The sequence below is a fragment of the Myotis myotis genome, unplaced genomic scaffold (genome assembly GCF_014108235.1).
Source record: "Myotis myotis isolate mMyoMyo1 unplaced genomic scaffold, mMyoMyo1.p scaffold_m19_p_2, whole genome shotgun sequence".
In the NCBI taxonomy this organism is placed as follows: domain Eukaryota; kingdom Metazoa; phylum Chordata; class Mammalia; order Chiroptera; family Vespertilionidae; genus Myotis; species Myotis myotis.
This window is the reverse complement of record NW_023416324.1, coordinates 138732051-138754578: the sequence shown is the minus strand read 5'-3', so window position 1 is coordinate 138754578 and position 22528 is coordinate 138732051. Positions and strand designations below refer to the sequence as shown.

Below are 22528 nucleotides of genomic sequence, written 5' to 3'. Positions count from 1 at the left end.
CTGATGCACAAAATTCGTGCAGGAGTAGCCCTTCCTTCCCCCAGCTGCAGGCACTGGCTTCCCTCTGGCACCCAGAACCTGGGCTTCCCTCACAGCCTCGGCTTCATCCAGAAGGTCATCAGAAAGGACGTCTGGTCTAATAAGCATATTACACTTTTATTATTATAGATGAAATAATTTAAATCTTGTCTCAAAACTACCTTTAATGAAGAAACAACAGCTCTGGACCTAGATTCTGATGACTATGCTTCAAATCCTTTGTTGATAAAGAATTTTTATTCTCAAATCCATATGAGTACTGTTACTTAAGCTACTTTTAAAGGTTAGTCAGTATTTACAATCTGGCTTCCTACGTAAATCTCTCTCCTATAAAGCTTAGCTTTTAATCAGTGTGAAACTTTACCTATCTTCTACACCTCCTTTCATCCTATACACAAGAACTAGGCATACCAACTCATTAATATAATAATGCATAAAGGCACCATAAAATAAACATGTGAATTTTTGTGTGATACACCCACTGATATTTTGCAAATATAAAACTTAGAATGTGATACAAATCAGAGAAAACACACACATACACACAAATTTTTCCTGAAACTATCATGAAAATACCTTGAATATCTCTGTTGGAGATCATCTAAATTGGAAACATAGGAATATAAAACCCTCACTGTGAAAATAAATGAATTATAATGTAAGTAACTTTTGAACAATCATTAACATTTTTCCTTAGAGAAAAAAACAAACAAACAACTACCCTAAGATAGAGTTTCTAACATGAAACTAGTCTGAAATGTTCTCTTATCACTGAAAAGATAAATACAAGCTTTCTGGAAATGTTTTGATCTTTAAAATGTAGCCACTGAATAAATGAAGTAAGTCAAAATATAAATGTATTTCTTTTAGGAAACAGAAACTAAGGCAGCTTTTTCCGTGGCTGGAAGTGTTGATGGATTTCAGAAAGCCAAGAATTTCCTATTAACAGCTGAATTCTTGACTTAGTAATGGCAGGTTGCTGCATTTAATGTATTCCCCATAGGCTGTTACTTAAGGTTGTGATTTTAAAATGGATTTTACAGAAAGTATAAGCAGAGTGTTAGTAGTAATTTTTGTCTTATGCTCATATTTCTGTTTGAGTCTCAATAATACACAAAACATTTCTTGTCCTTTCCTCCATAAAGCATATACTTTCTACTTAAATTAACACAATAAATACTACTTGATGAAAAACAGGACTTTAGTGTGCACACTGATGAAGAGAACAATTAAATGGAGCTGTCCTTTTTCAGTATCTTGTGGAGGGGGAGGGCACCAACAGTCCACAAGTAATGTGCCAAGAATGTTTTAAAATATGTGATGGAGTTCAGAGCTTCCTCCTCTTGCAAACAAGATGATATGCACCAGAAACCAAAGTTAAAAGTCTTAAGTCTACTGCAATGAACAAATGTGAATGCTGCATATTTCAAAGACTACTTGATAAGTTTAACCTGACTAGATAAATAGCTTAGGTGGCCAGGATGAACACCTACGGCTGAGGTATATGTTTAGAATATTCTAGTTAGAAAGGGAATGCTGGGCTTATACTCATTAGACCAGTTTGCAAATGCTTTTCTCTGTTATTTTACATTTTGACTAGCCTGTACAGGGCCTTGACTCACTAAAGAGTCCCAACCTAATGCAGTCTGAAAAAAGCAACACACTGCACTAGGCATCCAAAGGTCCTAATGTTCAACTCTACAATCAAAGAAAGATCTTGACCTCACTTTTACGCCCAAATTAGAAAAAGTGCTCCCAGGTTATTTTTATAGCTCTTAAAAGTAAAGCCTATTCTATACCAAAATACTTAAAATATTATAAATTAAAACCAAAATCTAGAAATATTCTTTATCAACAAATCACCAATGTACAGGGTGGGACAAAAGTAGGTTTACAGTTGTAAGAGAAACAACAGTTTATTCTTGTATTATTATGTGTGCCGCACCCCATACTTAGAGCAATGGTTCTTAACTGGGGTGGGGAGAGGCTGCCATAGGAGTGATTGTACTTCTCATTTGGCAATGTCTGAAGACATTTTCGGTTGTCACAACCAGAGGGTGGGGTGCTACTGGCATCTAGTGGGTAGAGGCCACGGATGCTGCTAAAACATCTTACAATGCACAGGACAGGCCCCTAGAATAAAGACTGGACCATCCTAAATGTCAACAGTGCCTAGGTTGAGAAACGGGACTTAGAGCAAAGATTAGAAGATACGGGTTAGTTCTTGGCTGGGTTTCGTTTGGCCCAAGGGTTATGCTGTTCTATAGGCTATGGGTACAACCCAGGAAACAGTTTCTCCTCAGAGGTCAGCAGTTATACTAAAGAGTTTGATGTTTACACTTCCCAATTTTTCAAACAAATAAATAGAATGCTTTGTTTTTAAGTTAAAGAAAAAAAATCCTTTTTATTAGTCTATACAACCCTCAAATGATTTTTTCTGTTGCTAATAAGGTCATGAGTAATAAATAGTCCCTAAATTTTCTGCTTAGCTTTGTATACCGGGAAGAATAATGATCTATGGCCAGGCTGTATTACCTACTCTTACTCATTTCACAAGGCAGAAATGACAAAAAGAGCATAGCTACTACTGGAAGCATAGCTTTCCAAATGGGTATCATAGGAGCAAGCCATACACTCTCATCAACAATTCCAATATCACCAATTCTTTCTCCTTCACCACCACCACCAACACCACCACCTGTCAACTTCTTCTCTAGAAAACTGTAACTGACCATAAAGGTAGAAGCCTGATAATGTAATTTCTGAATTTTACTTTAGTGGAGAAAAAACATTGGAATTTGATCTTACTGCTCCTTTGCTTGGCTGCAGATTTAACCAGGGGATTACTCACAGAACATGTGTTCTCTTCCTCTGAAGAGTGTAAGGTCATATGTGTTAAGCCAGATACAAATTTTGATATTGTTCCAGGAAAATAACTGAATATTTTTTTTCTTTCGCTTCTTATCCCCAGAGAAACCAAAAGGAACATTAAACACATTTAAATGACAATGAATTAATACAACAAAGAACACATGGCTTATTTTAGGCTGCTCTAAACTTGGAATCAACTGGGGTTTTTTGATAAACATGTGCTTATGATGCTGATTTCATGCGACCCTCCAACCACCCCCTTATATTAGTCACATTACTACTAATAAATAATGTAAATTCCTATTTTTTGAATTATATTAATATGAACATGGTGTACCTTCTAAAAATACTGTAACAATAGCAAATGCAAATGCCGAAAGCTTGCACATATGTGAAAACTGTAGAGCAATAAAACTTTCATTAGAGTCACTGTAAACTAGGAAAGGTTTATACTTTTCCAGTGGGTGTTCAAGAATTTCTTTACCACTGTGAACTAGTGTGTCTGATTTCACTTCGTCTAAGTGTCACTTCTGTCACGTCTTATAATACATCTGTGAGATCTTATAATGAACTGAAAAAGAGACAATTAGAGAGTAGAAAGGTGTTCAAAAGAATAACTTCCAAGTCTTAACTAATATATCCTATTTCATTTGGCTAAAAATGAAGATTTTTAATGCTAGGCCAGAAGTATTATATCAGTCCTATTACTGTAAGACTTTTAAAGTTGCATGACTACAAAACTTATATAGATAATTCAAGGTATCACTTTAATTTCACTCAATATTTTTTAATATTGCATAGGATAGATATGCACTGAGAGCCTAAAGAGAGTCACTGTGGATATTTTTAGAAAAAGAAATTCATTACTTTTTAAGCCCAACTTCATCTCTGCATTAAAGATAGATAATTTATAAAACTGAGTAACATAAAGGAATGTGAGATGTATAAATCCTCTTCGACCCCCAAATCATAAACTATTTAGAACAGAATGTGAAGCAAATGGTCTCTGGTGTCATACAATGAACTTCCATGCCGCATCTATCACTCACTGTGACCTTAGGAAGGTAATTTATTGTTGCTAAACCTCAGTTTTATAAAATAGGGACACTAACAACTCAAACCACATAGGGTAAGAATTAAATAAGATAGTGTATGAAAAGACCTAGTATCGAGAGGCTAACCCATAATAAAGTGCTCAATAAATGTTTGAGTACTAGTATCATCCTAAAAGACCTGAAAGGCTTTGCCCATCATATCTAGATCCAGGACATTTGGCCATAATTTAACTAAAGTAAAAGAAAAAAGGCCCTTTAGTTTAGGAAATTTATAGCAGCTTTAAAGCTTCAACTGTGTCTTATGAAAAGTATAAATCCATTAGAAAGTAATTCTCATTAACACTCTCCCCTATGACATCTACTTCACTTCAGTTACTCACTTGCAAGACCGCAACCTGGACTTTGTTTTTTCCATTATCAAAGTCTGCTTCCACCTCTGAAATCTCAAAAACTTTAATGGCCTACTCTACTGGTCAGTCTCCTGACCTTTCAGCTCTCTTATACCCACTGATTACTCTCTGTGAACTTGGCATCTCTCTCTTTTCTCCCCATCTATTAATTGTGTCCTGGCCTCATTTATTTTCCTAGCCAGCCTGGACCTCAAGTCCACTGGATTTAACTACACTCGTCTGGTACATTCATTTCCTAGCTACCATGTCCTTCTTGAATATCCTGGCAACCCCTCTCCCCCCACCCCCCCACGACCTGAATCAAATGATCTCGCTTTGTCAAGGAACTGAGAACCACTGGAATAAAAGGAATCACAAAATCCAAGAGATACGTGTCATTAGAGTAATCTAAGATGGGTACCTAAAACTACTCAGTAGTCTCACATTCAGTGGTTCTCAAAATTTAGTCTCCATTGGAAACACCTAAGGTTCCAAGGCCCTCATCCCCATAAATTCTAATGAATGTCAAAAAATTACCTGGAACTTGCCCTAGCCGGTTTTGCTCAGTGGATAGAGCGTTGGCCTGCGGACTGAAGGGTCCCTGGTTCGATTCCAGTCAAGGGCACATGCCTGTGTTGCAGGCTCGATCCCCAGTAGGGGGCGTATAGGAGGCAGCCAATCAATGATTCTCTCTCATCATTAATGTTTCCATCTCTCTCACCCTTCCTCTCTGAAATCAATAAAAATATTTTTTTTTAAATTACCTGGAAGTTGGAAATAGGAGAGAAAAACACACACAAAAGGAAAGCAGCACATCCTTTAAAAAATGTCATAGAGGCCAAAAGCTACCCAGAAATATAGGGCAAAATACTTAGTTGGACTTACTATTCATCATTGATTAAAGGTCCTAGTCTTGGTTACATGTTAACTGGTAAATTGTTGCTTGGTAGAGATGCATATAATTTCTGTGCAGGTGAAAAAATAATCCCAAAAGTGACAGTTTATGGCCCTAGTGACCATTAACCAAATTTAGCCATCTAGCCTAGCAATCATATCCTAAGATTGCCTATAAAAACCTAACTTCTCAAATACTCTTTGGACGGGTTATGGTATCTTCGTTATGACGGGTTCCCTCATTAAAGAATAAGTTAAATAAAATCTTTGATATGTGTTCATTTTATATTTGTATGACAAATATAAAAAATTTTTTTAAACAAATTTTACATTGTAAGATACTTCTCCAGTGGGGTCTAGGATCTGTACTTTAACAAATCTTAAAATACTAACAGCAATAACAACAAAAACCGTACAGAAAAAACCACCTTTCCACCCAGTGTCCCTTGACATTTACCATCTTCTTTTTCACTTTTCCTTTCTTTTACAGGGATTTCTTTAGTTCTTTATTCTTCATATCTTACTTCTTTGCCTCCCACTCTAGTTTTAATGAACTACAATTCAGCTTCCAGACAGCTGTGCCTCCCAAAATAGTTATGTTCAAGTCCTAATTTCTGATACCTGTGAATGCAACCTTATTTGGAAATAAGGTCTTTGCAAATGTACTCAGGTTAAGATACTGCCATACTGAACCAGGGTAGACTCTAATCAGGCTGTGGGCAAACTACGGCCCGCAGGCCGGATCCGGCCCGTTTGAAATGAATAAAACTATTGAAAAACTGAAAAAAAAAGTTTGCAGGGGTGGGCAAACTTTTTGACTCGAGGGCCACAATGGGTTCTTAAACTGGACGGGAGGGCCGGAACAAAAGCATGGATGGAGTGTTTGTGTGAACTAATATAAATTCAAAGTAAACATCATTACATAAAAGGGTACGGTCTTTTTTTTCAATAGTTTTATTCATTTCAAACGGGCCGGATCCGGCCTGCGGGCCGTAGTTTGCCCACGGCTGGTCTAATCCAATGATTGGTGTCCTTATAAGAGGAGGAAAATTTGGACACAGATACAGACAAGAAGACCATGCAACTATAGAACCAGAGAAGGGAGTAATGCAAAAGAACACCAAAGACTGCTACCGTCAGGGAGAGTCAGGGATCCTCATCTAGGGTCTTTGGAGCAAGCATGGCCCTGTCGATACCCTAATTTTTACAATGCTAGCCTCTAGAATTATGAGACAATACATTTCTGTTGTTTCAAGCCATGTAAGCTTGTGGTAATTTGTTATGGTAGCCCTAGGAAATGCAGACTTACCTCTCTAATGAAACCATTCACTAAAGCAGTCAGTTTCCAAGCTGTCAAAACTCAATGGATGCTTTTCTATACTTATCATTTGTGATTTTTCTACAGCAACTGGCATTGCTGGCCCTTGTTGCCCTCCCATATTTCTTCCTTCCTTCATACCTTCCCTCCCTCATTCTTAAAACTCTCCTTCCCTCTCTTACCTCTTCCAACTCTGCCCTTGCAACTTTTCTGGCATCCTGGCTGACCTGGCTTCTTACTGCTGATGCTGCTGTTCTTCAGAGCTCTTTTCCCCACTCTTTGTATTCTACTGGAGCAACCTCACCTACTCCTAAGATTTCAGTTCCCACTGAAATGGAGGAAGCTCCAAAGCCTCCAAACACTGTTCTCTTAGTCCTCAAACTTGTCACCTACTTAAACATTAAGCACCTCTGCTAAGAAGTTCCACTGCATTCAAACTCAACGTGTCCCAAGTATTCAAGGAACATCTTCCACAGGCCAGGCACTGTAGTAGGTTGCTATGAATAACAACAAAAATGAGAGACAAAGCCTCTGTACTTATAGTTTGCAATATAGTAAGACAGACATAGCAAGTAATTTCATGGACAATGAGCACTATGAGGAAGTAATGAGGAAGTTTATGCATGTGTGTCTATTCAGGATAAATAGCAGTTAACCAGTTAGAAATCCTGGTGGGTGAAGGAGGTGGAAAGTAGGGAGAACTGGATTGCAGAAATGAAAAAATTTAAAAAAGCATTTTAACCTTTGCTCTTTCAACTTTAACTGGTCATTATGTTTTATACCTTCTATCTCCCCAATATCTCTAAATTTAGTCCCCCTGAACAAGTGCAGGCCCTTGTTTCCACACTTCCTAATCTTTCCTTTCTCTAACCCACTGTCCACACTCCTGCCGGTGTTTCTGAAACACCAACTGGGTCATGTAGGTCCCTTATTTAAAAATCCTTCCACTATTTTCCACCAAGAATATAATAAAAGTCAGATTCTCCAGCAAGGATACGAGATCTGTTATCTTTCTCCTATCCCCCTTCCAGTCTCATTTCCTGACTTTCCCCACAACCTCTTTGCTCCAGCTGCAGAACTATGGGTGACTGCATGCTCCAAGTTCTCTCCTCTGAGCCACTGCACATGCTATTCCACCCTGCCAAGAACAACATGCTTCCTCTTCTCATCCATCTAGCAAATTCAATGTTATCTCTTTTGTAAAACATGCTGAAAGTCTTGGTCTTTCTATTTCTATTATCAGAATCTCTTTACTGTACTTAATATGCTTAATTACATTTTATCATTGATTTCAGAAAGGAAGGGAAAGGGAGAGATAGAAACAATGATACAGAGAATCATTGATCAGCTGCCTCCTGAATGCCCCACACTGGGGATCGAACCCGCAACCTGGACATCTGCCCTGAGTGAGAATCAAATCAACCTCCTGGTTCATAGGTCACTGTTCAACCATTTAGCCATGCCGGCCAGGAACAGATGCATTTTCATGTCAGTTTACCATACCAACCTATAAAACTCTGTTAGGCAGGCATACACCCAGAAATAGGGCATACTAGATTCTTAACACATGCTGTTGAATTTAAAAAAATAATATACCCAAACAAGCCAGTGGTAGGCCCTTGATAGCAAGTAATTTAGTACAAAGTACACAGGCTTTGGAATTAGACAGACTTGGATTTAAATTCTAGCCATGCCAACTTTGAGATCCTGGGCCACTTAACCTCTAAAAGCCTCCATATCTTCACCTGTACTTGGGGATACCACCTCCTATATCCCAAGGTACCACTGAGGGTTTGGTAACAACTGCTGTAAAATATAGTGGCCAACATGAGGCCAACTCACCCTTCCCTCTGATTTCTGGACCTTGTACATTAGGGGAAATTCCAAAATCTCTCCAGTGTTGAAGCTATCAGCCTGAAGGATTGCCAAAGCCATGATTCTGTGCATCCACAGAAAGCCAGACTGAACCAAGAGACAAAAATGCAGCTGAATCCTTGGTGCCTGAGGCCCAGCTGCATTCCTGCTTTCCCCTTGGCTTAGCATGGCTCAGCTCTTCCCAAGACTCCACAATGTGATCTTAGAATCCTCCTAATACTTTTCCCTTCCACAGTAAGCCGATTTAGACTTCTGTTCCCTATGACCTCGAGAGTGCTAACTAAAACACATATCTTCCACCTATGCAACAGAATGTCTCTCTCAGGCCTATAAAGCTGGCCTCTAGAATCCAAAGAGTAACTAGAAACTAGGGTATGCCAGAAAGAAAGAGATAAGCCATGAACCTGACAACGTATCAACAGAAGTTGGAGAGAAAACGGATGTGAAAAGGAAAGTCAAAGCCAGCATTAAGGTCTGCATGGATATAGAGGCCAGGTAAAAAATATCTCAGGAGAAAAATCACACCTTGCTGTCATCTTCCTCTACTGCACAGTCTGACCCCTTTCACTGAACTAGAAGTGGAACTTCCCTCAACAATAACTGGGATGGGGATAACAGAAAGATGGAAAAGATCTGGGTCTTATTAGAAAGCAAACATCTGATGATGGAGATTTTAACTACAGAGTAGGAAAAAGAGAAACAAAATTTTCATTCATACATGGATTCACTCATTGAACAAATATTTACCAGCTACCCAAACAGATTTGATCCCGGCCCTCAGACATTCTAGAGAGATGCATTGCATATTTAATAACACTGAGAGTGGTAAGTACTGTAAATCCCAAAGTTGACATGGCTAGTATTTAAATCCAGGTGTGTCTGACTCCAAAGTCTCCATACTTTCAAAGTCCACCATGCTAAAATGATAGTAAAGACAGACAAAGCTCTCAGGTTTTGGAGAGTAAAACAAAAAACCAAAACAAAACAAAACTGACAGTTTAAATGACAGTTACAGTACAGTAGAAGCTAGCCTGCAAGGGTTAAAAAGGAAACCATCATTAAGAAATACCTGCTGTGTGCCGGACACTAAGAAATGTACAGCACTAGTGTAGCCTACTTTTTAGAAAGCTTGTCACTGAAAAAAAAGCTGAGCTATAAGGTACCTGAAAAGCAAACAGCTCAAAAGATGTGCAAAAGCAGGTGGTGTTTTGAGCATGTTCCCAGGCATAGAATAAGAAGCACCACAGAAATTTAAATTATACTACAACACAACATATATTCCCTTATGAAGCAGGGCTCTGGAAAAGGAGGAGAGGTGAGGCAGGAGGCAAAGCTCTACTGTGAAGGGATGAGGACAAGGACAAGAGGAGTTTAGCTCTACAAAGTGGGACAGTCATATGCTGCTGTTGAGCAGTAATTCCCATTTGAGATCTGATTAGTAGCCCTCATTTGTGGCATATCTAATCACAACCGACACACGGCTTTCTCCAGTAATCTTGAGATATCTAGATCTGAGAAAGCAGACATTGGGGATTGGCACGTGAGCCTGCATGGGATCTGTCAAGGACCAGGGGAAAAGCATCACTGAGATGATAGACTAGGTTGGCAAGAGACAACTGAACCTACAGATGGACAAACAGACTGGGTGAAGATGGAGGCACTATGGCTGACGCCACACCTAATATCTCAGGTACAAACTCCTCAGTCTGCCCACAATGGAAAATCTTCCCTATTGTTCCCACTGACCTTTCCAGCCACTGTTTCTCATTATTTTCCTGACACCAGATTACTAAAGCTACCCAAGCGTTTTTCAGGCATTTTAGCTGGTGACTAAAAAGAAAGCAGGCAACTGCTAGGACCAAAAATAGAAAACTCTTATAATTGTGGAGGTAACTCTTCAAATGAGAATTTGAAAGAGAACAAAGGAGTGCACCCAACTTGCTGATACTGATTCTGGCCAGCCGTGGCGTTTGAAATGAATAAAACTATTGAAAAAAAAGACCGTACCCTTTTATGTAATGATGTTTACTTAGAATTTATATTAGTTCACACAAACACTCCATCCATGCTTTTGTTCCGGCCCTCCGGTCCAGTTTAAGAACCCACTGTGGCCCTCGAGTCAAAATGTTTGCCCACCCCTGGTTTAGGCTGTCACTGTTCTTAAGGATGATCTGACAGGTGGGCACAGGAGTGCTTTCTAAGGAGTAGCCATGGGTATATTCAGAATTCCAGTTAAAGGAGGACCCCTCTCATCAAGGGAGTGCAGCAGAAGTCTAGCTCCTGGGAAGAGGATGGCTGGGAAATGCTGGGCAAATATTAGACCCTGAGCAAGTAGGCTCAAGAAATGGCTCTATTCCCATGAGTCTGAGAAGCCAGTCTCTTGGGCTGCCCACTAACTGTGGGGATTAGACAAAGAACAATGGTGTGAAGGGCATGAAGGTGTCCAGGGACTAACACCAAATAATGTGCTTCTGGTAGCAGAATCACTCTAGAAATGGGCTATTAGTATACATTTCTTGAATGACCGACATCATACTAATCATTAAAAATAAGAAAATGAATAAAACTCTGTACCAGGAACAAATACTTAAAATAGTGTCATTAAAGAATGAACAGAAATAACTGGAAAGTACTAACTTGAAATGCATGTTTGGTGATGGTTAGAGAACTCTTCATAGAGGGAATGAGACCAAAGAAGGATCTTTGAAGGATAATTAAGAGTTTACCAAGTAGACAAGGAAAGTAAAGGCATTCCAAGTAGAGAGAATGGCATATATAAGATGTCGATAGAGGAAACAAGGCAAGAAGAGTATAAAATTATATATAAGGAGAATAAAAAGTAGTTCAGTCTTACACCTGAACTATAAAGCACGAGGGTTGCTGGCATGAGATTAATAAGTCAAAGAGGAAGAGAGGGACTAGACCGAAAAAGTTATACAGATGTAGGCAAAAGTAGGTTTACAGTTGTGAACATGTGAAAGTTTATTATTTAATATTTTCCATACAAACAACTGTAAACCAATTTTGCCTACCCCATATTTGTAACATGCAGAGGTTTAGATTTTATCTTATAAGTGACAAAAGAGCTGCTGGCCACACTATGGTAGTATTAACTTGGCTTCAAGAGGGCAGGCAATACCACAGTGCATAGAACCATAGCCCACAAACACTTGCCCAATAATTGGGCAGGGATACAGGACATGGGGCTCAAGGAAAAAGTGGTAGGCCAAGACCAGAGGCCTGCTTCCAGACTCTTTGCTGTTCTGATGATGTGATCTTTACTCTTCAAATGTCTGCCATCACTGTGGACTAGGAATTGAGCAATTCTTTAAACCTCAGCCACTTAAAACTACTTTATCAGCAAAGCTTCTCCTACTTTCCTAGGTGGTGTGAGCTCTCTTTCCCTCATAAACCCACAGCATTTCTATATATATTCCAACTTGGAGATTATTTCCCAAACTATAGGTTCTCTGAAAACAATGACAATGTTTATTACTCTTCTCTGAATGTTCCTGGACTGTACTGGCATATGTGAACACTCTCCTGGGAGCTCATAATTGGAATTCCTTCATGCTGACAGTTCTTAATGAGAGAATGATAAAGAGCACCAGCATCTTCTCTTCGATACTAAGCAATTCAGCTTTGACTGCAAACTTGCCTGCACCCTACTCAGAAAAAGCCATGCAGGAAACTATGGGCCCACTCCCTTAGAAAGCAGTGGAGGGAGCTTGCACCTTGGGGTCTTCCCAGGATTCAAGTAGCTAATTAAAGTTTTTCTCCCAACTACACACCCTTCACACCTAGCTGATGTTTTAGTAGCCTTTTAATACCACCCATTATACCACCTGCTTCATAGACATCAGCATTAATTAAATACTATTTTATTTGAATATCTACAGGTATTTTCTGTCCTCATAGATTATATTGATTTAATCCACATAATCTGGAAAATTAGCATGATATATGTTTCTAAACTAATATTTTGAACTGACATACAGCAGGTCCAAAAATAACATCTTTTCTTTCAACATTGTTTTAACACTGATGAGATGCCAAAACTTAACACTGTTTATATCAATTAGCCTGTGGTAAAATTGGTTTTGTTAATACATCATTTCACTTAAAGTGCAGAAACTATCCACATCATTAAGGACTTACTGTACTTTCTCAAAGATCCTATCCTGAGTGAAGAATTTAACCCTTTGAGTGACAACCAATATCCTAGGAACTATGCTAAAATTGCCAAGGCATTTTTGCCGATTTTACAGCAGTTTAGGAAAAAAATTATGAATCGCAAGTAAATGAAGTTACATATTCAAAAACTTAAGGAAACCTTTACTACATTTGTTTTCATCTTTGACATATATTGTTTGCTGATTGTATTATAAAATACTAGTAGAAAATAAAATTTAACAAAACATATAATGTTAAAATAGAGGGACACCCTTCTCCAATATCTTCCACAAAATCGTCATCTTCACAGCAAGAATTGACATATTTAGCAATATCATCATCACTAATAAAAGCAGACTTAGAACTGGACGCCATTTTGAAGCTTTAGGGCTACAAAATCTGAGCAAACTTCATAAAATCGTAGTACCTGTAAAAAATTAGGCAGATAAATGCCAGTGGTCTATTTTAGAACTACAAACATTCAGCATCATAAGTAATCTGCACTTAGGTGCCATCTGTCAATAAAGAGTGAACTACTAGCATCTAATAGTGACACTGCAGGAGGAGCGCGATAGCGCTCCCGGCACTTTTGGCGAAAGACAGGAGGAGCGCAAACGTGCTCCCCGGCACTCTAGGGATTAATCCAGTGGAATAAAGAAAATAATGTAATAGCAGTTCTGAACAATACAGTAATCTATAAATATAAAAGGCTAAAATGCAAAGTGTCCCCTGAGGAGTTCTATTGGGAATTTGATCGCTCGCTATGACGTGCACTGACCACCAGGAGATGGCACAGAACGAAGGAAGGCCCCGATCGGCCCTGATCACCAGCCAAGCCTAGGAACCCTACTCGTGCATGAATTTCGTGCACCGGGCCTCTAGTTACTTCATAAATAATAAATATCTTGTAAGAAATTTTAATATTTTGAAGTTTTCGTCTTGTATTTTGTAAGTACGCTTACATGTTAGCTTATAAATTGATTTTATTTGTTTTTAGAGATGGAAACATCGATGAGAGGGAGACAACATCAATCAGCTGCCTCCTGCAGGCCCCCTACTGGGGGGTCGAGCCCCCAAGCAACCAGGGCATGTGCCCTGACAGGAATCTATCCGGTGACCTCTTGTTCATGGGTCAACGCTCAACCACTGAGCAACACCAGCGGGGCATAAATTAATTTTCACATGCTATGTCTACAGAACATAACACACGGGTATTAAAATTACATCCATGTAAGATTATGTAGGTATGTAAATATGGGATAGAAAGGAACATTAAAAAGTATAGGTCGATAAATTAGGGAGTAGAACTGCGGATAATTATCATTTAAGTTTTTTTTGGTTTTGAGTAACAATCATTGTTATCTGCACAATAGTTTTAAAAATAAAGTACTAAGGCCAGAATGTTGTCCTAAAATAAAGTGAATTTAAGAACCACACAAGAAAAACTACCAAGGTGTCCACTCCACTTCATACTTCAACAATCACATTTAGTAAATATCATTATCTCTACAAAGCTCTTCCTAATCCTCCTAATTTTTCATCGTTCCACACCCTTCCAACTAATCAAGAAGTGGAAATAGAAACTACCTATTTGCATGCATTCAGTTAGTGCCCAATATTATCACCTGAGTTTTCACATCCCAGGTGCACTTTATTAAATATAGTCCTTATATTTAAAATCTATCTCTATGTAAATCTAGCTTTTCCTCATCATACTGAAATACCATTGTGCTTTCTGGAAATTAATTTATTTGCCATTTTAATTCTAGGACTGGTACTTTCATTTATACAAATTTCACTATTTTAAGATTTTTTATATTCATCTATAACCTGCAATTTTACAATTAATTTTTCATTTATAAGTTTAAAAAATGAGGATTTTAATCTTATCATTAGCATATGTGGAATATGTGCTATATTTCTACTATCCACTGTGCAAAATTAATCAGAAATATAGCAGAAAAAAGATGCTTTGATTTTTGCCTCTGAACAAAATTACATAAAGAATCTTAATGTTTTATCACACCAAGAAAGACAATGGAAAATTCTAAATTAACTTAATGTTAATACCAAAAATAATTACAAATGTTCTTTGCAAAGGGAGATGTGCTCTTCAATTTAGACAATTTACAAATATTGTTCAAAAATATTTCCCCCCAGCCGAAACCGGTTTGGCTCAGTGGATAGAGCGTCGGCCTGCGGACTAAAAGGTCCCAGGTTCGATTCCGGTCAGGGGCATGTACCTGGGTTGCGGGCATATCCCCAGTAGGAGATGTGCAGGAGGCAGCTGATCAATGTTTCTCTCTCATCGATGTTTCTAACTCTCTATCTCTTTCCCTTCCTCTCTGTAAAAAATCAATAAAATATATTAAAAAATATATATATTTCCCTGAAATGAAAGGAAATAAAAGCATTACTTGACACTATATAATTCCCCCACACACATTAGTTCCAAATACCATTGTGGAACTGAAATCTTTTTATAAAAGAATCTGATTTGTCTTAGAGGTTTATTAAATTAGCAAGCAAAAATTTGTATCTTCACAAATATTTCACATTAATATTAGTAAACAAGTCAGTTCTTAATGGATTTTAAAATTCACTCCACATTCAAATAATATTCTAACCCCAAAGATAGGCAAGCCTTCCATGATACAAATGAGGAAGCTGAGCTCCTGAGATGAGATGACACAAATTCCTACAATCATAATGTAAACCAGAGTCATAAATCATTCATGGGCGACCCTCGCTTTTCTATTATGTAAATGTATTACAGTAGCCAATATGCAACCAGCGTAAGTTTCACCAATTTAAGTGTTTTACAAAGATGTACATTTTACAGGGGGGAAAAAACGGTTTCAATAAAAAAAAAAAAAAGTTTGAAGAGGAACGTAATATGAAATTTACAAATAAAAACAGACAACTATAACCCATATCTAAAACACCACGATAGTAAAACAGATGTGAGTAAATAGGTTAATGATATGAGATTGGTCAAAAAACATCTCTGCTGTTTTGAAAGGCTGATAAGTTTTCAGACCAATAGTAAGTTTTACTGAGCCAAATAAAAAGAAAAATCACTCTGTCAGCAGAAAACCTGAGGAATAGCTATGTATGGAATTAATTGAAATGAAGGTGGTCTCTATTTTAAAATGATGTCTGAAAGATAAAACAAACCAAAAAAAAACCCTGAACAACATTCTACCTCCACATCTATAGGCTAAGGCAAAAGTAGGCTTACAATTGTGAGTATGCCAAACAGACTTTATTCTTGTATTATAATTTACTAATTATTGCATTATTTTCCATACAAACAACTGTAAACCTACTTTTGCCCCACTCTGCATATAACATGCATTCTACTTATGCTGTTTGAAAAAAAACTATCAAAAACATTTTACATAGCATATTTTTAATTCTGACTATATGCAAACTTCAATTTGAAGAAGCATAAAGAAGAAATTACCCACAACTGTATTAGCAAAAGACAACTGTTACTATTTTATTTCCTTCCAGTATTTTTCCTAATACTATGTAGACACTTCCACTGTTAAAAATTCTATAGGTCAGCGGTTCTCAACCTGTGGGTCGCGGCCATCGGAAACCACATATAGCATATCAGATAATTACATTATGATTCATAACAGTAGCAAAATTACAGTTATGAAGTAGCAACAAAAATAATTTTATGGTTGGGGTCACCACAACATGAGGAACTGTATTAAAGGGTCGCGGCATTAGTAAGGTTGAGAACCACTGCATAGGTGTTTTAAAGCACTGCTTCTCATTCTGAAATTGCCTTCTTTTCAGGTTATGCAAGGAACACCAGTGGACCCTTAAAGCACATCTGTTAGACTACGCAGACTGGTTTAAAAGCAATTCCACCACAGACTGCATCACGGTCCTTTGGGTATGAAAATACAATTTTTAAAAAGCAGGGAGTTGAAATCCCACACAATTCCTGAGTTTTCAGGTGATATATACCTAATTGGTCCTTATTTTATCAGATAATTTTAGTAAGCTCAAGATTAGACGATGATCAGTTACAGCTAAGTTATACTTTCCCCTTTGCAAAACTCTTGTGTACTATCATTTCATTTTCATTAAATTATGAAATAGTTATGAAGGGATTACGAAGTACAAATTGGTAGTTATAAAATAGTCACGGGGATGTAAAGTACAGCATAGGGACAGAGTCAAAAATATTGTAATAACTATATATGGTGGCAGGTAGGGTACTGGAAATATGGAGGGATGGGAGGCAGAAAAATCACTTTGTAAAGGACAAAAGTGTCTAATCACTATGCTGTACACCTGAAGCTAATACGAAATAATATTGAATGTCAACTGTAATTGAAAAATAAAATTATTAAAAAAGGAAAAAAAGGTATGTATTCTCCTATCGACCATGAGATATGACTTAATATTTACCCAATTTTGAAGAACTAGAAATTAGGTTTTTTAAATTATCAACATCATTTCTATTTGAGTTTAATCTACATTTGTGTCTATATAAGACTAGAGGCCTGGTGCACATTTGTGCACTGGGGGCGAGAGGGGGTCCCTCAGCCCAGCCTGCACCCTCTGTGCCTAACCTGGCAGTCAAACATCCCTCTTGCAGTCCAGGACCCCTTGCTCCTTACGACCTGCCTGCACCAGAGGCGGGAGAGGTTCCCGCCACCACCACTGTTTGCCAGCCATGAGCCCAGCTTCTGGCTGAGCGGCACTCCTTCTGTGGGAGTGCACTGACCACCAGGGGGCAGCTCCTGCGTTGAGTGTCTGCCCCTTTGTGGTCATTGTGCATCATAGTGACCAGTTGTTCCATAATTTGGTCAATTTGCATATTAGGGTTTTATTATATAGGACTAGAGGCCTGGTGCACGAAATTCGTGCATGGGTAGGGTCCCTAGGCCTGGCTATCGATCAGGGCCAATTAGGTTCCCTGCCTCCTCCTTCCCTTGCTGCCCATGCTGTTACCATGCAGTTCCCCGCCTCCCAGCCTCCCCACCTCCTCCTTCCCTCGCTGCCCATGCTGTTACCATGCAGTTCCCCGCCTCCCAGCCTCCCCGCCTCCTCCTTCCCTCTCTCCCTCAGCAACCTGCTGCCTCTGCTGGTCACCCACCATGTTCCACACCACCCCCTGGTAGTCAGTGCACATCATAGCAAGCGATCGAACTCCCAGTCTCCCAGTCGAACTCCTGAGGGGACAATTTGCATATCAGCCTTTTATTATATAGGATAATACTGTGATACCCAGCTGGTATGCAGTTGAGCATAGACCTATGAACAAAGTGATCACAGTTCCATTCCAGGTTGCAGGCCCATTCCTGGGTTGCAAGTTCGATACCCAGTAGGGAGCATGCAGGAGACAGCCAATCAATGACTCTCATCATTGATGTTTCTCTTTCTCTCTTTCTCTCTCCCCCTCTCTAAAATCAATAAAAACATGTTTTAAAAAAAGATAACACTGCGAAAGACAAACACATATTAGTTAAAATAATGGTCAGAACTGAAATAAAATACTGTTTAAAATGTAATGTTGCATGTTTAATTAGATCAGGCTGGTGAAATTCTAAAAACCAAGGCAATTGTCTCATTTGGGGGGAGACGTGTAACATTCTACATTGTTCAAATATTTTTTTAAAAAACATGATATAAACATTTTGATTTGGCAATAAGCAAAACAGAGCATTCTGCTTAGGTAGTTATATTCCCTTCTATACCAAGGTACCTTACATTTTTTTGGTCTGAGGATTTCCTATGTTTGAAATGGGATAACAATATCTATTTCAAACGTTTGTGGTGAGGATTGAGTTAATACATGTAAACCACTTGGTGCTGTGCCTGCCACAAAGTAAGCCCCAATAAGTGTTAGCCATATATAAGCCTGTTTTTTGTTGTGTGCGTTTTTCCCTAATAGGAGGAAAATACCAGCACAGGCTCTAGGACTTCAATGAAAAGAAGGATTTCACACTCTAACTTATTAAGGGCCAATGTTCAAAAATTTACTGAAGATTATCTAAAACCTGAATGCTAAGCATCTACAATGCATAGAACTGCCTAAGTCTAAAAGAGGTCCGTTTACCAAATATGTTTTTTTCCTTACAGTTAGAGATATTATATCCCCATGTGCCTGTCAAAGTCTCAGCATCCTCATGACAGGCTTACAGCCAAGATTCCATACTTTACTGAAAACCCTATGAGAGCAACAGTAAGCTGGACTTAAACATGGAGATCAATTAAAAAAATAACCTTCCCAGAAATAAGTAACAATCCTGCTCACTGGGAAATGCAATGGAAAATATGTTCAATAATGATGCCAAACGGATTCAAAAATTACGGTTCACCACCTGAAAAATAGTACAAAAAGGGTGGAGGGTGCATCAGCTCTGCATTCTCTTTCCATCACAGTGATTATACAATAAACAATCTTGCTTGCTTCTTCCATAGGTTTCCCAAGGACTGTAGACAGAAAAATAGTTTTGTCCCTTTCTGGACCATCTTACCCTTTTAACGTGGAAAGTCCCATTGAGGTAACATAAGAGGCTGCATTGGGTCAGAGCCAGCGTTGGACCCAGGCAATCTAGAGTCTAGAATCGAGACCACCATCCAGACTAATCACCAGGGGTTGTCAAGTACACTTCCTAAACCCAAGACTCAAAGATAACCAGGATCAATTTCATTCGCTGTTGAACCTGAGACCTTCCACAAATGATAGTAGTTACCGCCACTTGCCTTTAATAGGTTGAAGGTGCTATTTAATTACCTTGCCTTTCTACTGTCTACTCATCCATTTAGCTTAACTTTAGGCGTCACGTCTCCAGTACATCTTTTTTCCTCCCCCAAAGATTTTTCCCTAGAAAAATAATCCAATACCAAAAAGGCGGCCTTGATAGCAAGGTCTCGCTCCACTCTTTTCAGGAAAATGAATGGCCTCGCCAAAAAAAAAAGTACAGCCGCGCCACGCTGGGGGACAACAAGCTGATCCTAGCTTTGCCACTCAGCCTGGCGAGCGCCCGCCCCGGTCTGCCCACGCGCGGAAGGCACCCCGCACCTTCCCGGCGTGTGGCTGACTCGGCTCAGGGCCCGCAGCCCTGGCGCCCCGCAGGCTCTCCCCGCGCCCCCGCCGCCCGGGGGGCTCCACGCCCCGCGCCTTCCCCGGGAACCACTCACCTTGCTGGGCTCCAGCGTCCTCGAGCAGCAGGAGCAGGACCAGTAAGAGCAGAAGGAACAGAGGCATAGGCGGGGAGGAGGCGCTGGCGCGGGGCGGGAGCGGGCAGGAACGGGAGTGGGGGAGCGCGGCCCCTGCGGGGGCGGCGGCCGCGGCCCGGACTCGGGGTTGGGGTTGGTACGGGCTGCGCCCTGCTCTCACCACCGTCCGGCTCGCCATCGCGGCGGCCGGCGGTCCGCCTGCATAGTGCGGGCGCCCCGGGAGTCCCGCGCGCCCGGAGCCGCGGCACCCACCCGGCAAGGAGGCGGCGGCTCCGGAGAAAGAACAAGCAGCGGCGCGCGCCTTGCTCCGCGCCGGGACCCCCTCCGCCCCTCACTCCGCTTTCGCTTCCTCTCAGGTCCCTTCCCTCCGTTCCCCGCCCGAGACCCCAGGCCGGGATGCAGGGGAGGGGAGGGAAGGAAGCGAGTGCTCGAGGCGCGGAGAACGACAGCGACGGAGCCGGGCGGCGAACCTCCCGCACTCCCGCGCCGCGTTCCTCAACCCTGCGCCCCGCTTGCCGCGCTCTCCCGCCGCCCCGGGTAGCTGAAGGCAGGCCGGCCACAGAGCCCTCGCGCTCCCTCCAGCGCGCGCTGGCCACGCCTCCTCGGCCCCCTCAGCCAATCCGCCGTTAGCTCCGGTCCGTCTCCCCCGCGCCACCCAATCAACGTGCTCTCCCCTCAATCGACCAGTGAGCTCCGCTACCCACTACTCGAGCTCCACGGCCTCGCATCTCTCTCCTCCAATCCCCTGAGGCCTTGGGAAGCGTCCCACCCGCCTCCCCCAATCTGGGTTCCGCCCCCCAAGCTCCGGCCCCCGGCGGCCCCCGCCAGACCCTGAGATTTGTTATTGTTGGGACCTCAGCCCAAGCAGATCCCGCTGAGGCGGCCGTCTGCTCCGGTCAATGACTTCCGGGACTTCCCCCATCCCGCTCTCCCAGCTCCCCAGGCTGTGCCTGCTCCTTGCTCCTCCCTCGCCGCACATCAGGCCACTGGAAGGGGTGGGAAACCTGGATTCTGGATGCTTTTAGCTGGGAGCTGCGCCTAAAGGATCTTTCTTTCTTTCTTTGCATTTCTTTCTTTTATAAAAAACAGCGTTTTGTTTTGTTTTTTAAAAAATACTGCCAATTGTTGCGGCCACTCCCAAGGACAATAACAAATGAATCTACCCTGTTTCCAATGCCTTTTACTATATTATATTAGGGGGGAAACAAAAAAAAAGGTTATAACAAGATTCATGCCGCCAAAGTAATTTAAACCTAGCATGCTGACATTTATTCAGCCCCTCTAGACTTGAGCACCTGCAAAACCTGTGTTACGGAGTTGCAGCCTGTTACACAGACATATTCCAGGATCTGGTGTTGGGACAGAGATGGAAATACATCGTGAAAGTTAGAATAAAATAAGTGCTAATTAGAGTCACAAACAATTTGATGGAGACTGTCAGGATAGAGTCACAAAAAGAAAGGTGTTTTGTGAAAGCTGAATCCACCGGACTAGGAAGTGATTGGTTTTAGAGAGGGAAGAAGTGCCATCCCGGATGTATTCCACATGGGCTCCTAAGGAGTATGGTGTCATTAATAAATACAGAGCACTGGAAAGGCGGAGCTGGTTGTGTGGGGAAATGAGTTAATTTTGGACGTACTAAATTTGAGATGTCCTGTCTGCTAATGTGAAGCTATGTAGCAGTCAGGTGGACATTTTGGTCTAAAGCTTAGAATGAGGAATGCCTTGAAGTTATGGGGGAAAACTCATGAATAGATGTAATAATCAAAACCATGGAAGAGACTGATATGCTCAAAATCTGAAAATTGTAAAGGACTTTGGAGGCCATCTTTTTCAACTCCCTGCAAATCCCTCATACATTAAAACTTCCTACCAAATTTATTTAAAAAGTATTTATTGGAGCCCCACCAGTGTGGCTCAGTGCTTGAGTGTCCACCTGTGAACCAGGAGGTCAGGGCACATACCAGGGTTGTAGACTCAATCCCCCAGTGGGGGGGTATGCAGGAGGCAGCTGGTTGATCAAAGATTCTCTCTTACCATGGATGTTTCTATCTCTCCCTCTCCCTTCCTCTCTGAAATCAATATATATATATATATATATATATATATATATATATATATATATATGCATTTATTGGATGCCTACTAAACCCTACTATGCTTTAGGCCTAATGTAGGTAGTAGGCATACAAAGTTCAATCAGAGGAGCCTACATTCTGAGAGGGAGGCGACCATGTAAACAAATCCATCCGTAATCAGCTGCATGTTGGAGACAAGAACTGATGCCACAAAAACGCATTGGAAGGATTTTTAAGAAGCCCATTATGGCAAGTATAAAATTCCAGCTGTAGTGAATAAGACGACAAAGTAAGGAAGGTGATCTCAGGCCAGAGGCAAAGGAAGCTGGATTACAGGTGAATGGTGTTGCTGGAGCTGCATGTGCTAGGACTTGTAGCAGCTATAGTCAGCTCCGTTCCTTGACTGGTAAATGAACTAATGCTTTAGTTGAAGGCTCTGGGGAAGAGTAGAGCTTCAGGAAAGGAACACGTGTGTAGTTATATATGAAATACCAGGAAATTAAGCTGTGTATCACTTTAATGCATTTGTTTGTTCACTCCGTGTTAAACATAAATGCAGGTTCTCAATCTAAATTTCAATTCACCAGAATTTTCTCCACTTTCTGTGTCTTCCTTTTTCTTCAT

The 22528-nt window shown here is 40.5% G+C and overlaps 1 protein-coding gene across 3 annotated transcripts in view; it reads right to left on the bottom strand.

The window, feature by feature from the left end:
- Positions 1–20400, bottom strand: part of DCBLD2 (discoidin, CUB and LCCL domain containing 2) — a 98506-nt gene extending 78106 nt beyond the window's left edge. For 2 of the 3 annotated variants that reach the window (XM_036350644.1, XM_036350646.1), the window contains exon 1: positions 19788–20400. In XM_036350644.1, the coding sequence (XP_036206537.1) occupies positions 19788–20004 (217 nt within the window). In that variant the 5' untranslated portion in view covers positions 20005–20400. Of the gene's footprint in view, positions 1–5239; positions 5320–19787 lie in introns of all 3 variants that reach the window. The other variant, XM_036350645.1, reaches the window with a different exon arrangement.
- Positions 20401–22528: the final 2128 nt, after the last annotated feature.